The sequence below is a fragment of the Delphinapterus leucas genome, chromosome 1 (genome assembly GCF_059928025.1).
Source record: "Delphinapterus leucas isolate spDelLeu-1000000601 "Yukka" chromosome 1, BTC_Dleu_Yukka2, whole genome shotgun sequence".
Taxonomy (NCBI): domain Eukaryota; kingdom Metazoa; phylum Chordata; class Mammalia; order Artiodactyla; family Monodontidae; genus Delphinapterus; species Delphinapterus leucas.
Genome location: NC_143129.1, coordinates 132,516,449 through 132,534,209, shown reverse-complemented (window position 1 = coordinate 132,534,209; position 17,761 = coordinate 132,516,449). Strand labels below are relative to the sequence as shown.

Sequence of the window (17,761 nt, the reverse complement as noted above, 5' to 3'; positions counted from 1 at the left end):
CATTATAATCCAAACATATCCAAAAAAGCATTCATTATCTTGTAAGGAAGTAGCTCTGAGATAAGAGCATCCATCCTTGTCCCAGGGACAAGTAAAAATTTAATGGGCAAACCTCTAGTAAGGTATAAGATCAATTTTATTAGAAGTATTTATTTAAAAAAACCAGAATACCAACGTTAATTCATCTTTGACAGTTCCCCAGTTGTGAGATCCGCTACCTCCACGCTTGTCCTCATGCTTCAGGCCACTGTAATGTGAAAAAGAACTAACAAAACTGAGTTAACATAATACTCTTTAGTTCTAGAAATTCAAATTTTGTTTTATTAAAGAAGTAGCTTCAAATATAAAAGTATAATAAAAACCAATATAAGACTTACGATCTATCACTTCCACTATGCCTATCAAATTCACGTTTGCCACGAGAATCAAAGCCATCTCCCCGGCCCATTCCTCGTCCACGACCTCCTCGGCCTCTTCCAAGACCACCACGGCCTCGGATAGGCCGGTCAATAATCGGTCTGTAACAAATAAAAAAATATTATATACTTCTAAGGTTTCTGGTAAAAGGAAGAAGGGAAATTCAAAGGCTCAAAGATGCAGGAACATATTTACTGGCTCATGTCCCAAAGGAAATCAAAACTAGGAAACTCCCCAACGTAAGAAAATTACTTTGACATTCTCTAAAACTTTACTACTAATGCATATACTTCTTCCTTGTTACTCATTTCACATTATAATCTAGTAAAACTGCTATTCACCAATATACATAAAAATTAAAATAAACACACGTAACCTTCATAACTGAAGTGTTTCATTACAAGAAATCTAAGTTTGAATACTAAAAACTGTTACCAAAATGTCCTAAGAACAACAACACACACACTTAGACGTTTCGCTAGAAAAACTGATAAAATTAACTAGCTACACTGCTTCCTGGCAATTATGCTCAATTTATCTGTGTTAAGATGTCTCTCTATAACTGACAAAACATGAAGACATTAAGAAACAATCTTGCCTATCAACTGAAAATTCTCCTCCTTCACCCTTTTCTTCAAGTGGTTTTTCAAATCGTCTTTCACGAGGTGGTCGCCTTTCTGGTCTCCTATCAATTATCTTCCCTTCACCCTGAAGTTGTTGATCAGGTCTTCTTCCAACGCGTCTTATTCCTAAAATGATTTTAAAAAAACCACGTAAGCAAATTATTTTTTGCAACACAAAAAACTAGGCCTAGGCTGTTAAAAGAAAAAAAAATTTACTCTTTAAGTCCATTAACTAGCACTTCCCACTGAAAAAGGCTAACACTGGGCATCTCTAAAGTGTAACAAGGTACTTCAGAAAAATTCCTATTTAAATAAACTTGTTTCAAACTTCCACTCAGTTTGCCAAATCACTTTTTTCCCCTAAAGCATTCTCTATAACTGACCTGGAAGTCATTTGGGTAGCCATTATTTCTCTCACTTTTCAAGATGCCAGTCTCTTAATTTAAAATTCTAAATTTAAAGAAATTTTAAGCAAATGATACATTTTGGTTTTAAAGATACCAAAGATAACACCATTAGCCATTCATAAATAATAACCAAGCAAACCAACACAATCACCAGGTAAAGACCCCCCAAAAAACCCCAGTGAAGACATTATTTTATTTTATATAATCTGGAGGGGGAAAAAAGAACACAGTAAAAAGACTGATGATTCTATGAAATTACAAAACTGAAAGGAAAACAAATGGCATTTAAGTTTACATCTCTGATGGATAACAAGGTCTTAACTGTAGAACATGGGGAACTATTGATATATTCAATATCCTGTGATAAACCATAATGGAAAAGAATATATTAGAAAAAGGAATGTATATATGTATAATCGATGAATCATTTCACTGTACAGCAGAAATTGACATTGTAAATCAAGTATACTTCAATAAAAAATTTTTTAAAAATTTTCTCTATAGTTGAAAATAGCTATTTAACAGCAAAAAAGTACCATTTTCCTCTCCTGTTGCAGTCTACATACATATATATGTATACATATACATACATACCACACCTAACTTTTAAAACATACTGTTATGCAACCAACAGGAAATAGTCCACTTATTTTATTATTATGGAGATTTTTTTGGTTTGCCCTTTCAAGTATCTTCGTTTCCAAAGAATCTTTAAAAACCACATACACAAAAGGACCCCTTTTAAGCAAGACACAGAAATAGAAACTTGTGAAACTAAGTGATGGCTGAAGCATTTACTGATTTCCCCCTTCATTCATTACTTTTTTCCTGTTAGTGTCAGAGGCCAAAAAGGCAACCAATATGCATTACTGGTAGCCTTAAAGATAATAAGTAGATTGATGGTTAAATTCATGACTAATATTTTAGGTATGCTCTAATTCCCAAACCACAATTTCTGACAAAGTCAAAAAGCACCTGAGGAATTGGTTTCGCAAGAAATTAAGTTGGTTCACTCTGGTTCTTTCTAAGAAAGTGTAACACCACCAGGATGCCCCCAATTGTTCAGCTGCTGGTAGCCAAAGTCAAACGGTAAATGTCAAACTCTTCAGTGAAATTTTAAGGTCCATTCCATATACTCTCAGGACAGACCAGAAATCTTAGATCTTACACCAAGGCATTTTAAATAAATTTCATCAGAGGTAGTGTATTAGGGTGGAGCTATGGAACCAGTCCTTATAATATCCAAGTCACACACCCAAATGAACAATGGCTTGCTTCCCCACCCCAATATCCAGTATCAGGCTTACAGAATCTACAACACTTACAAATAAATCCACCCAATGACTGACATTTAAAAATGCAAGCGTCTCTTGATTTTCACTAGATTCCAGGCTTCTAACATTAAAAAAACAAATGAGTATGATGGTGTCAATTCTCAAGTTCCTCAAATGGCCAAAAGACAAACTACAAAATTCAAAGAATATAAACATCAAACACACATCTAAGGCAAGTCTAGGATCGTGCCAGGACCTCTATTCAAAGGCAAGGAACACATGATCAGGTTAACAATCAATCCCATGACAAGAGGCAGGGACTCTGTTTACAGGTCTATCCTTCCCCAATGCCCAGAATTGACTGCTAAGAGGTAAGGCCTCAAAACGATTTTTTTTCATTCAATATTCTTATAGGCTTGTGTTTTATGCAATTTAAGGTTAAGTGTGCTCTGAAATGCTGACCTAAGGAAAATGTTGATAGGTAATAATGTAAGTTTTCCCAAGGAAAGACTACTGAATGTTGAACTCGGTCCTGGTCATAAATTTATGAAATAAATTTTTAACTTTGTAATTTAAAATACTAGGTTCCCGCTAAGAGCTTATTTCAAAAATGGGCTTTCTGATCAAAACATATGAGGGGTTTAAACCATGCTTTATGTTTCAAAAATTCAAAAGGGGTGAACACACTTCAGATTCCATTTTTTCACGTACTTTCTTTGGATTAGTGTGATGAAGGAGGTAAACTTGAGCAGTTTAAATAAATACACAAACCAGTGTTCCTTAACATAGAAATTAGATTTATTACATTGTGCTACAGATTGCTATAAAACTTAGCTGAATGAATATTTAGCCTAAACGATGTATATACATGCTTTCTAATACTCCAACTTGTGCTTCCCTCCCCAACCTGTAATTTTAATACAACTGTTTTATTTACCACCTAGGTTCTTCACCCCAAGCCTCACAAAGCTCTCTCTGTATTTTCTAAAAATTCTAAACCAAAACCTAACACAATTGTTTTGATTTAATTTAAATTAGTTGAATGTTATCAAATTCGACTAAAGCTAATGAGAACTCCTTTCAGAAGCACGTGGCAAAATTTCAATTTTCAACACATAAAGGAAACCTTTAAGCTTCAAAGCTTAAGTCCTACACCTACTTACTACGGATCGTGTACACTTTTTCTCATCCCCCACTGTTTTGCTTTTTCATCCATCACAAAAGACAAACCAGTAACGAGTGAGAGAGCAAAAACCAAGTTCAAGACAATCCTGCGAAGTTTACAGTGACCTGGAAGCAACTACTACCCGCCAATGAAATCCTGACCATGCTTCACGCACATGGGGAGAAAAAGCTGCACTCCAAAGGGCTCTGCAGCAGCTAACGCTGTGACAGCCTCGGCACTCTTTGCACCACGAGGCCCAGGCCAGGCCACGCCACGCCACATGTAACACTGCATGCGGGGGGTCCGGCCGGAGAAAAAGATCGTGACCCGAGGACGAGCTTCAGGATTTCCTGCCATCACCAATCTTCATTCAAAATTCCCGCTTCTACTCAATCCAGGGTGGCCAAATTTCTCTCCCTCCCAACAGCCTGACGCACTCCAGCAAGTTATTAAGTTTGCAATAGTTGTGCGGGCGAGGGGGTAACGATAAAGCACAGGGAGCACCTAAAAGGGCACCTTGCTCCACAACATCCGATAGGCTCGAACGTGGGGGGGGCGTAGGTGGAAACTCCGACCCCCAGCTTTTCTCGGGGGTACCCCACGCCACCCTGGGACAAGACGGCAGGGCAGGAGCCTAAAAGACACAACCGCACCTCAGAGCGGCGGGCTGAGAGAAAGCTCTGAGCAGGAAGAAGCCGCGGAGGCCCCGCCATCCCGTTAACAACAAACGCTCCGAAAAGGAGCTCCCTTTCCCGAACCTCGGCCCATGCGCTCGCCCGCCAAGGAATCCGGCGGGAAGACAACAGCCTCCCAGGATCCCGACCACGCTCCTCCGCTCAGAACCTGAGGCGGGAAGGGGTGCCTCCAGGATCCTTGCAGGTGGCGGTTTGAACTTGTGGCTACCACGCTCCCAGCACCTTCGCAGGACCTGGCTTTCATCAGGCGGGGGAAACGCGAAGAAATCGGCGGCCAAGTCTCCCGCGGACCCTCGGAGCTCCAGAAGCCAGTGGTAGCCGCCAGTCCCCTCGCTCCTTCCCTCCATCCCGGGTCTCCCCCACCTTCCACCACAGCTTTACCTTCTTTCTTAAGCGCCACGGGCGGCTGCGTCTCCTCCTTCTTGTCAACCACGCCGACGTTGGGGGGCAGCGGGTTCTTGCGGTCTTTCTGGGACTCTTTACGCAGCTGTTTGCCCGCCGCGTTGGAGTTTGTCTGGGCTGCGGCCTGAGCTGCGCTCTTGGCCCCAGGGCCCCCAACGCCGCCCCCGCCGGCTTCTTTTTTCTTGTTCTCTGCTGCCTTCAACACCTCGAAGGGGTCCGATTCGTCGTCAAATAACTGGTCGAATCGGTTGGTGACCACGCAGCCGAAGCCTTCTTGTAAGTGCCCAGGCATGATGGTGGCTCGGCGGCGCGTTCCTCCACGGATTGCAGCGGGCCGCGCCGAGCCAAGAGCGCCTGCTTCAGCTCTTCCCACAAGATGGCCGGGCCGAGAGAGGGGGGCCGTCTTCTCTTCCGGCGCCAGGCACACATCCGGGAGCGGCCAGCGCCGCGCGGTACCATGGGGTGTGTAGGCCGAAGTCGCCTCTCCCGAGGCGGCTCCCAGCGTTAGGACTACAATTCCCAGAACACACGGCGCGACAACTCTTCGCGCGCGCCTCAGAGGCGGGACCTCACCGAGGGAGTGGAGCAGCGAGCAGAGAGAGGAGAAGAGTGGTGGTGGGCGGAGCCCTGCCACCTGCTCTCGCCACCCTTAAACTCTCCGGGTCTCGAGCTGCGCTGAAAACAGGAAAACGTGACGGCTTGTTTTGCTCGGGAAAGTTCTGAGCCTTCGCTTTTACGTCCCGCCTCTGGCCCAGCGCTAACTTTCCCCACCTGTCCGGGAGGTCAAGGTGACTACCAGTCTTACAAGTGGAGACTCACAAACTTCCAGGGCTGGCGGGTTGCTGAGGTGCCGCGCTTGCCTCACGAAGGCAGGACCCGCTCTGTGTCAAGTCCCTAGCTGATCAGTTGCTGGAGTCGCCCTCCTGCAGCCCCAATAATGAATTGAGGCTCTTCTGTTTAATATGAGGCGGAATACGCTTCCTCTCGCGGGGACTGAACTCGAGCAGCAGAATCAACCCAAAAGACAAGTTGAACTATCATATGTGAGTGTTGCGCTCTTTTCTTGTGTGAAGAACGCCTTGTTGCCACTAGTGCTTTAATTGAAGTAAACTGCTGACACTGCAACACTAACCAGACGCTGGGCAAGCCTCGAAAAGGCACTGTTTGTAGAAACACTTTCTAGAGTCAATCCAATTGTCCTTTAGTGTCCGGCAAGCCAAGGATTGGGTGTCAGTAAAAAGTGCTCAAGAAATAACATTTTAGAGCATCTGAATGTGTGGTCCGCTGAGAGGTGCAGTGAGGGGAGGAAAATAATATCAGCGAATTAACTGTCATTACTAAAAGCATTGATATTAGTTGAGAATATTAAAGTCCATTAATGTAATAGAGTGTCAATGCGTATTCAGCCATATTTGGTAACGCTGTAAGTGTACTATCATAATTTTAAAACCTTTTTCCATTAACACAAAATATAGAAAAATGCATCTCTATGTTCCAGGTGCTATGAATAACCTTAATGTCGACAACAACTTGTTAGGTAGGTGGTTTTCCCATTTCACAGATGAAATCATTTCAGAGGTGAAATGACTTACCACGTTCATATCTTTTTAAGTGCTAGTGCTAGGAGTTAACCCAGTCTTCTAACTCCACGCTGAGACTCTTGACATCAGCTCTTTAATCCAGACTCTGATTTCTGATAGAAGTCAGTCAATATAAGTTAATTTACAGTATTTAATAAGATTTAAATATTGTTGCATGTCAGGCAGGGTATGTCACATGGCCAAATGGCATCTTATCGATTTCTGAGCAGAATTTAAATCAGTTCCTTAACAGGGAAAATAAAAGAGTCGTGTTACAAGCATGTGGCAGCAAGCCTAGTGTTTTTCTTACTTCTAAATCCAGCCCCCATTCCTCAAAGTCACCTATTTCTCTGTCGCCTCAGTCCCTATCATACACACTCCCATCTCACACAGAGACCCCACCTCCTTCCACGAGCTCTGGCTCTTGTAGCTCCTACCAAGACAAAGGACAAGGAGTGTTTGACTATACTCTTCATGCCCCTTTGAAAATAGCGCAAGTGCCATTTGGAAGATCTCCCTGCTTTAACAACCTCTTTCTCTTTACCAAGGGCTGTTAATATCTGCATCTTTGAGACATCTGCTACACCTCCTCCTCTTACCCCTTTCTGACCACTGCCACAACAATGTCGGGAGCTAAAACTTGATATTTTATTAGGTACTTGGTGCACTTTACATGTGTGATCTCATTTAAGCCTCACGTCAACTCTATGAGAAAGGTATTATTATTGCCTTTTTAAGGTGAGGAAAATGAAGCACAGAGGGACTAAGTAAGTTACCCACTCCTACCACAGTCTGGGGGGTGGGGCAGGCCTGTCCTTAGTTGTTTTTTATCCTGTGTACAGGTCTCTGATTTCCTCAGACAGATCTTTATGACCACCAAGCACTCTTACAACAAGAATACTTAAAGATATGCTACATGTAGGGAAATTGTATGGCTATGAATTTTTGAGTTTCAGTCATGCTCCTCAGGGACTTTATCTATTAATATAACGTAAAAATATAAATAAACGTTTGGGGAAAACGGGAAAAATTTGTAAGCACTTTCAACTTCCTTCTCTCCCTTTTGTCTCTCCTGGAATTTTGGTTAATACAGGAGCTTTTTTTTTTTTTTTTTTTTGCGGTAGGCCTCTCACTGCTGCGGCCTCTCTACCGTTGCGGAGCACCGGCTCCGGACGTGCAGGCTCAGCGGCCATGGCTCACGGGCCCAGCGGCTCCGCGGCATGTGGGATCCTCCTGGACCGGGGCACGAACCCGCGTCCCCTGCATCAGCAGGCGGACGCTCAACCACTGCGCCACCAGGGAAGCCCTTAAAGCCCATTTTTAAAGTATACAAATAAAGCTCCAAATGCTAATTCTTTTACATCTCACAATTTTATTTTATATGTAATTAGTTTTGCAAATGTTTCCTTTCTTCTGAGAAGTTAAAATAGTCTAAAACTATTTAAAAGTTCCTGCTACTCTCAATAGGAAAAATATTGGCCAAATAAACCTCAAGAGAGAAGGAAAAGGAGACTTCTTGCAGACTTATTCAAATGAATGGCAGGAGTTGTAAGGTGACATGGTATAAGATATCACTGATTAGAAATGTAGCTTAAAATATCAGCTCTCTGTAGCGATGCTTGAATCACATATTGTTCTCTGAAAAATACTTGTGCAACTTCACAGCCTTATCTATAGCAAGCTTTCTAGAGTTTTCTAGCAGTAAATGCTGAAAACTATCCAAATACCTTGATTAAACATCCAATATAGTTGCCTGATGTTAATGCAACTGGGAAATGGAATATTATACCTCCTTCCGGCCCTCACTTGTTTTTAGGATGCTAATACTCAGTTGTCAACCACATTACAACTTGTTTTTTACCTATTTCTAAATCTCAAGTCTCTGTTACTAACTGTTGCTATATTATAATAGTAATTACTAACAAGGACTACAGTTTGAGCATTTGCTATGCACTTGACACTGTGCTGAATACCTTGCATGAGTCATTTCCTTTAATTCTCAGAACAGCATTATGGAGTAAATAATATTACTCTACTCCCCTTTTACACATGGGGAAACTGTGGTTAAGTGCCTCTCCCAAATTCATATTGCCTAGAAGAGTCCAGACAGTCTGATCTCACAGCCTGTTATACTTGCGAGTGGCATGATAGAGAGAACAAAGTCTTTCATGGCTACCACCTGTAGCAAAGGAAAACTATTATTCTATTATAACACTTTGGGGACACTGGATACAGGTATCATATAAATGTAAATAAGAGAATCTGATTTTTAGTGTACTCTATATAATGCATTTTTAAAACAAAAGCAATAAAGGTGGTTCTTATGAAGAAAAGGGCAAATCCGCCGTGTCTGAGTATGGAATGCTAAATATAATATTCAAGTCTAGGCTCTTGCTAAAGTTAGGATATCAAAGCTAAAAATAGAAATATTACACTCTCTATTTTGTCACCTCAAACTTTCTTTGAAGGTTGATACTCTTGATTTTAAGCTTCCCTCCCTTTTTTCCCTTACATTGTACTCTTAAGAAAACACACACACACACAGCTTTATTGAAACATAATTCACACACCATAGAATTCACCCATCTAAAGAGTACTATTCAAAAGTTTTTAGGATATTCACAGAATTGTGCAGCTATTACCATTATCTAATTTTAGAACATTTTTATCACCCCCAAAAGAAACCCATACTCATTAACTGTCACTCCCCCATTCCTTCCACCCCCAGCCCTGGGCAACCACTAATCTACTTACTGTCTCATAGATTTGCTTATTCTGGACATTTCATAGAAATGGATTCATGTGGTCTTTTGTGACTGGCTTCTTTTCACTTAGCATAATATTTTCTAACTTCATCCATGTTGTTGCATGTATCAGTACTTCATTCCTTTTTGTGAATAAATAATATTCCATTGTATAGATAGACTGCGTTTTATTTATACATTCACCGGTTGATAGACATCTGGGTACTTCTGCTTTTTGGCTATTATGAATAATGCTGTTATGAATATTTGTTTGTAGAACTTGTATGGACATATGCTTTCATTTCTTTTGGATATATATCTAGGAATGGAATTGCTAGGTCATATGGTAACTCTGTTTAACATTTTTAGGAGCCAGACTGTTTTCCAAAGAGCGTGCACCATTTTACAATCCCACCAACAATTATGAGGGTTCCAAATTCTCCATATCCTGTGTGTTTGTCTTTTGATTATAGCCATCCTAGTGGGTGTGAAGTGGTATCTCATTGTAGTTTTGATTTGTATTTCCCTAATGGCTAATGACGTTGAGCATCTTTAACGTGCTTATTGCCCATTTGTATATCTTCTTTGGAGAAGGTCTATTTAGATCTTTGCTATTTTCTAACTAGTATATTTATTTTTTAATTATTGAGTTATAAGAATTCTTCATATATTCTAGATCAAGGGCCTTATCAGTTATATGATTTACATATTTTGTCCCAGTTCTGTGGGCTGACTTTTCACTTTCTTGGTGGTATCCTTTGCAGCATAAAACCTTCTTAATTTGATGTGGTCTTTTGTGAAGCCCAGTTTATCTATTTTTCTTTGGTCACTTGTGCTTTTGTTGTCATATCTAACAAGCCTTTGCCTAACCCAAAATCACAAAGATTTACTCCTATGTTTTCTTCTAAAAGTTTTATAGATTTTTAAAATAGTATTGGCTCTTACATTTAGGCCTATAATCCATTTAAAACTAATTTTTTTGTTCCATGTATTCCCCTTCCTTTTAATTTAAATTAATTTTGAATATGTCAAACCCAAAGAAAAATTTTAGAAGGAAAAAAAAGGTGGTTATTTTTCATCTTACTATTTTAAAAACATTTTATTTTGGACATTACAATAAATTGCAAGTTTTTAGGTTTAAATACATCCAATGAAGTTCCAAATGCACCTGTATAAACCCCTTTGAAAACAGAAAATATATTTCACACTTAATACTATTTATTCATTTTGATAATAAACATTTAATTCAACAACTATTTATTGAACATCCACCTGTATGTCAAGCACTGCTCTGAGTCCTAGGGATTCTGTGGTGAACAAAACAGGCAAGGCCCTGGTCTTCGTGGACTTTACATGCTGGTGGAAAGAAGCAAAGAATAAACAAGTAAATAAATGTCACTGACATCATTTTCAGAGAATGGTACCTACTATGAGAGCATAATGTGAGGAAGGGACAACTGTTTTGGATTGTATGGTCAGAAAGCCCTCTGAGCTAAGGCCTGAACAATGAGAAGAAACCAGCCTTGCAAAGACTTTAAGAAAAAGCTGAGGAAACAGCAAGCAAGAGAACGTGAAGTAGGAAGGAGCTTGTAGATTCCAAGACAAAAAACAAAAGCAAAACCAAAAATCTCTGAGTGTGTAGCCAGATGAGCATGAGGTTGGAGTGGCGAACTGGAAGACAGATCTTACAGTGAATACAAAGGTAATTTAGTCTGTATGTGCTTTCAGATTGCTTCTAATTTTCTCTGCCAAGAAGAATCCCTTGGGCTTCCCTGGTGGCGCAGTGGTTAAGAATCCGCCTGTGCAATGGGGGGGACACGGGTTTGAGCCCTGGTCCAGGAAGATCCCACATGCCATGGAGCAACTAAGCACACGTGCCACAACTACTGGGCCTGAGCTCTAGAACCCGCGAGCCACAACTACTGAGCCTGCACGCCTAGAGCCCGTGCTCTGCAACAAGAGAAGCAGCCACAATGAGAAGCCTGCGCACCGCAACGAAGAATAGCCCTGCTCGCCGCAACTAGAGAAACCACACATGCAGCAACAAAGACCCAACGCAGCCAAAAATAAAAATAAATAAAAGAAATAAATTTTAAAAAAGAAGAAGAGGGCTTCCCTGGTGGCGCAGTGGTTGAGAGTCTGCCTGCCGGTGTGGGGGACACGGGTTCGAGCCCTGGTCTTGGAAGATCCCACATGCTGTGGAGCAACTGGGCCTGTGAGCCACAATTACTGAGCCTGCGCGTCTGGAGCCTGTGCTCCGCAACAAGAGAAGCCGCGATAGTGAGAGGCCCGCACACGGCGATGAAGAGTGGCCCCCGCTTGCCGCAACTGGAGAAAGCCCTCGCACAGAAACGAGGACCCAACACAGCCATAAATAAATAAATAAATAAATTTTAAAAAAAAAGAAGAAGAAACTAATATGGCAATAAAGCTTACAATATAAAATATTCTGGGGACTTCCCTGGTGGTCCAGTGGTAAAGAATCCGCCTTACATTGCAGGGGATGCGGGTTCCATCCCTGGTCAGGGAACTAAGATCCACATGCCGTGGGGCAACTAAGCCCACGTGCCATAACTACTGAGCTCGCGTGCCTCAACTAGAAAGGCTGCGTGCCGCAAACTACAGAGCTCACATGCCACAACTACAGAGCCCACATGCCCTGGAGCCAGTGTGCCACAACTAGAGAAGAGAAAACCCACACACCACAACTAGAGAGAAGCCTGTGCCGCAACGAAAGATCTTGCATGCCTCAGCGAAGATCCCGCGTGCCACAACTAAGACCTGATGGAGCCATAAATAAATAAATAAATAATAAATCTTTTAAAAATATTCTGTAATCAAAATTCTCATTTGTTATTCTGAAAGAAGCCAGGTCAACACATTCTTGAAGTTTTAACCTGATACTTTAGGCATTGAGAGCGCAAAGGCATTCTTATTGATCCCATAGGAGCTCAAACATTGCTTTTTTTCACTAAAAGTTCCCTCTCCGTACTCTGACTGTTCTTGGCTTCTGTGAAGTAGGTTAGATGTAACAGTACCAAACAAAGATTGTTGGCAGAAGGTTTCTTCATGGTGATATCATATTATTTACCAGGAGCTACCAAAAAACTGAAATAGTACATGTGCAGGTGGTATCCCTAAAATTGAAAAATCAGAAGAGTTAATTATAAGTGCAATGCTCAGACATAATAAGCACCGAATGAATAGGAGCCGTTATCACAATAGCTTAAACCAATCTTCAGAGACACTACTCTTGATTGCTGGCTGGAATCTCTTAGGTTTCTGCTGCTCCCAGAAGAAACAAATGGTGAGGTTATAGGAGATGGATCCTTGTGGCTGACATTCACATGTGGAGATTATGTGTAGAAATTTTGGAGCAAGTTGTGTGGGTGCAGAGATCTCAGGTTAGGCAGAGACACAGGAGTGAGGGCTACAAGGCCTTGCTGCCCACTGTCACCACAGGGAGTTTCTTCCTCTAGTGCCAACTTTGTAGAGATTGGGTTTGAATTTGTTAAGGGTATTCCTTTTAAATTTAAGCTGGGGCCTCTGCTTTCCTAGAAATTGCATACAAAATTTTGCATATTCCCAGAATAGACCTTGCTTTCATCAGATCTTTTGAAGAATTTAAGAGCAAATATGTAGAAACAGAAAGCAAATTCGTAGTGGCAGCCTACACCCGTGGAGGGGCTTGGGGACGAATGGGTAGTGACTGCTAATGGGTGTGGAGTTTCTCTTAGGGGTGATTGAAATGTTCAAAAATTTGGGAGTTCCCTGGTGGTCTAGTGGTTAAAATTCAACTCTTTCACTGCCATGGCCCAGGTTCAATCCCTGGTCATACAGCTGAGATCCCACAGGACACTTGGCCAAAAAAAAAAAAGTTCTAAAATTAGCTTGTGGTGATGGTTGTACAACTCTGAATATACTAGAAAACATTAAATTGTAAACTTTAAATGGGTGAATTGATGGTATGTGATGGTATCTCAGTAAAGTTTTTTGTTTTTTAATGAATAGCTAAGACATTCAAAAGACTAAGGACCACTGCTGTCTGGCGTGAACCTCTGATTGTGTCTTATTTTATAATCCCAGAATACAATGATCATGCGTACTATGTGCCCGGCACTGTACTAGGTGTTTTACATGCTTATGTTATTATATAACAGACTTTGAAGTAGGATTGTTATCTACACTAAACATGAAACCAACAAATGGTAGAGACTAGATTTGAATTCAGTTGCATGCAGCTCCAAAAATTCATGTTCTTTCCATTATGCCACCTGTACTCCTCAAACTTTTCCAACTAAGTACCCATCATAGCTAAAAAGATATTACTTTTGAGGGCAATGTAGGATATTCTGCCCTTCCATTCTGTTCTAATCAGTCATCACACTCTAAGAATTCTCCATATTATCTCCCAAATACCTCTTCTTCTCCATCCCCATGGCCAGCACTTCAATGCAGGCCTTCATATCTCTCTAGGAGTATCACTGTGGCCCTGACTTCAAATCTCATCAGGTCTGGATTATCTGATCATATTACTCCCAGACTTGACAGCTTTTCATGGCTCCCTGTTACTTACAGGATAAAGTCCAAAGTCCTCAGCAAAGCCCTGAAGACCTTTAATAATCTGGTGGTATCTTCTTTCCAGCCTCCTCACCTTCTTCCTGCCTCCTGCCCCATGCACCCGATTCCTTAAGCCAGGTAAAACTACTCACTCTATCCCGTGCACGTTCTCCATGCTCTTTATACACCTTACAATTCACATCCTGTTCTAGTAATATGTGGCAAATTCCTTCTCATCCATCAGGTCTTACCTTCAGTTCACTTCCTGTAAGAAGCCTCCTCCAACCTTCAAATGTCATGCACCCCTACCCGCTCTTATGCTCTAATATAACTCATTTCTACTCTATTTGCAGTACTTATTACATTGCACTGTCATTATTTGTCTATTTACCTCTTCTAGTAGTTTGTAAATATTTGTGGTGGGGGTGTTTTGTTTAGCTGTTATGCCCCCCAATGCCTGGTGCTTAGCACATGAGTGGATCTATTGACGGAATGTGCCCTATATTTCTCACTAGATTTCAAGTGCTTTTATTTGCAGTGCCTGGCATACTTCTTTTTCCTAAGTAGCTGTTCAATGATACTTTGTGCTTATTGAGCATTTACTTGTGCCATGCACAGTACTAAGTATTTAGTATAGATTAACTCATTTTAAATTCATAATAATTGTGTGAGGTCAGTGTAATCATTAACCCATTTTACGTAAGAGACCTGAGGCACAGAAAGATTCATTAACAAGCTGTGTGACCTTGAGCAAGTAAATGGCAAAGCCACAATTCAGACAAAGTAGTCTGGTTCCAATGTCCGCACTCTGACGCTATGCCATACTGCCTGTGTGTGAGTGTCTGTCAAGTGAAGGAATGAATAAATAGAATCCTTCCCAACCTCTACAGGAGCAAAAGGAGTTGTTAGCCTATTTAAGGAGGGAAGATAGAAAGTCCATTAGGAACTGGAATGCGCTTAATTTCTCATGGGAATAATGTCAGATTTCACTGGGATTGGTTGAAATACTGTGAGAGCTTCAAGCATATTACAGGCAGTATAAGCAATTGTCAGTTGGCCAGTCATGCTGGGAGGTGGCAGAGCCTGGTCTTGATCCTGGGACTGTGTGAAAAAAGGCCCTCGCATCAAACCATCACCCCACTGACCTGGGGCCTGGTTCTTAACCTCTCTAAGCCTCAGGTTTCTTATCTGTTAAATAGGGATGTAATTGTTAGAGATCTCTTAGGTTTGTGAGGATTCAATGAGTTAATACTTGTAAAACACTTAAAACAAAGCAAGGCATGCTAAAAAAAAAGGAGGAAAAAGTTTTTTCTTGGGGAGGTTCACTAAAACCAAATAATCATTTCAGTGGTTTATGAATAGCTGCTAACACCTTTCTAAATGAGTAGAAGAGGGAAGAGAAAGCATCCAAACTTAAGCCAATTCTACTTTTTATCAAGTTTGGGAATTAAATGTTAGGAAAGAGAAGGTCATTGTAAACATTTGCTAAAGGGAAATGTTGGGGACACAGCACAAATAAATAATCACGTTAGAGATTCTCCATAGCTCGTTAAGAGGTGCCTGACCATATATTTATACTTACAGAATACCTCTCTTTTGAGGAATTTAAACAACTTTTAAAATTAGATGGAACCTTTCTAGCTCAAGGGAATTCTGAATTCTGTTAATAATTTTAAGGGCTCTGTTTCCTCCACTCCCTAAATCTCCTTTTCCCCCCTTTCCCCTCTAGCTACAAAATTTCCCTCAGAAACAGCTTTTTAAGATACATTTCCACTAGTAAAATCCCCAAGTTCTTTTTTGTTTATTTTGAGAGGAAATGGTTAAGAATGAAAGTAAAAGAAAACAGAGAAATACTCAGTCCCCTTGGCTGCCTGCCAGGAAAAATGCCAAATGTCAGATGAGAGGCCTTGCTGAAAGCTACTCAGCCAGCCACAAGCACAAGGGATTGGCCTACCACAAGATAATCCTCCGGGGAAATTTATACCAGCAGTCTAAAAATTGGATGGTTTTAGGAGTTCTTCTCCAACAAGGTCTCACAACCAGACTTGATAGTAAAATATTAGGGCCTTAAGCTCCCAAATCAGTTGCTAGAAAGAGCCTGAGATCTCAGGTCACACGCAAAGGATTCAAATATGTGAATGCTTTAATCTGTCTGAGAGGCCATGTAACACAATGGTGAAACACAGGCCCTGGGGCTAGAGAGATCTCTGTTTGGATCCTGGGCCACTATTTATCTCATGGATGATTTTGCACAAATTTCTTATTCTCACCAACCTACTATTTCTTCATCTATAATATCAGAAATAAAACAGTACTCATCTCAGAGGATTGAGTGAGAATTAAATCAAAAGCCCCTAACACATTTAAGTACCCTGCTCAGTAAATGTTAATTACCCACTACCACTAGTAGTTGACAAAACATCAGCCCTCAACATTGAAAGGTAGAGACCAGCAACTTTTTTTTTTTAATTAATTAATTTTATTTATTTATTTTCGTCTGTGTTGGGTCTTCGTTGCTGTGCGCGGGCTTTCTCTAGCTGCGGTGAGCGGGGGCTACTCTTTGTTGCAATGTGCGGGCTTCTCATTGTCATGGCTTCTCTTGTTGCGGAGCACGGGCTCTAGGTGCACAGGCTTCAGTAGTTGTGGCACGTGGGCTCAGTAGTTGTGGCTCATGGACTCTAGAGCTCAGGCTCAGTAGTTGTGGCGCATTGGCTTAGTTGCTCCGCGGCATGTGGGATCTTCCCCGGGCCAGGGCTCGAGCCTGTGTCCCTTGCATTGGCAGGAAGATTCTTAACCACTGCGCCACCAGGGAAGCCCGAAACCAGCAACTTCTAATACAGAGGCTGCAGGACCATGCTACTCTTAGGGTGTTTTCATTATGTCTACACCAGTAAGTCACCCCAGAGGATCTAGGTAGGTCTAATAACTCAACCATGAGTTTGGCAAAGGGAACCTAAAAGGTAATAACCTAAATCAAAAACAAGTTGTATACTTATTAATAACAGTAACTATTTGCATAGCTAATATATTATCCTACTTCATCATCACAATAGCCCCTAAGGGAATATCATTAGTCCTACTTTATAAATAAAGAAACTGAAGCTCTCAGTTTTTCCTACCTAACAGGTAGTGGAATTGGGATTTGTCCAAGGATTATCAAACACTACACCTTCTTTTCTTTCATCTCTACTGTAAGGCCTTTTAGTTGAAAGCTGCAAGATTTAGCAGTGTAATCTAGAAAAGCTCGTTATTTTTACTCAACGTGAACTGTGGCAAAACCTCAAAAAGTAGTTCCTCCTAGCAGCCCCTACCCCACCTCAAGATCAGAACCCCCCTTAAGCACACCTCTCATCCCCCAAGCACATACTTGGTTTGAAGAGATTTTGAGCAAGTCCCATTTTAATCATATTAGACAGATACCAAAAACCAGGGCGGATACCCCAAAGCTGTCTTGTCTAGCCACACTTGGTCATGAATGCCTGCCAACAAGGCAGAGCACATTCAGGGAAGCCTGAAAGAGGCAGAGCACTCAAGGCAAAGCAGTGGGGTGCCCCAAACAGCCCTGTGGCAGACTGTATTTTCCAAAGATGAACAAAACAATGTCTCATGCCACGTGCTCTCCTGCCATGTGATCTTCCAACTCCCCATCAAGAGGTGGAGTCCAGGGGCTTCCCTGGTGGCGCAGTGGTTGAGAGTCCGCCTGCTGATGCAGGGGACACGGGTTTGTGCCCCGGTCCGGGAAGATCCCACATGCCGCGGAGCAGCTGGGCCCGTGAGCCATGGCCGCTGAGCCTGTGTGTACGGAGCCCGTGCTCCGCAACGGGAGAGGCCACAACAGTGAGAGGCCCATGCACCCACCCCCCCAAAAAAAAAAAAAAAAAAAAAGAGGTGGAG

General features: G+C 41.7%; 1 protein-coding gene and 1 long non-coding RNA gene across 5 annotated transcripts in view; one reads left to right on the top strand and one right to left on the bottom strand.

Moving 5' to 3' along the window:
• The window catches only part of SERBP1 (SERPINE1 mRNA binding protein 1), a 14,447-nt gene extending 9,172 nt beyond the window's left edge, over positions 1-5,275 (bottom strand). For 2 of the 4 annotated variants that reach the window (XM_022581141.3, XM_022581143.3), the window contains exons 1-4: positions 4,963-5,275; positions 1,016-1,166; positions 378-518; positions 176-265 (exon numbers count right to left, since the gene is read on the bottom strand). In XM_022581141.3, the coding sequence (XP_022436849.1) occupies positions 176-265; positions 378-518; positions 1,016-1,166; positions 4,963-5,275 (695 nt within the window). The remainder of the gene's footprint in view (positions 1-175; positions 266-377; positions 519-1,015; positions 1,167-4,962) is intronic. The other 2 variants (XM_022581142.2, XM_022581144.2) reach the window with 1 other exon arrangement.
• On the top strand, positions 1,162-17,761 carry LOC149750732 (uncharacterized). Its single transcript, XR_016395046.1, has 3 exons — positions 1,162-3,092; positions 3,666-6,026; positions 7,688-17,761. It is a non-coding gene; the product is annotated as an uncharacterized LOC149750732 (long non-coding RNA).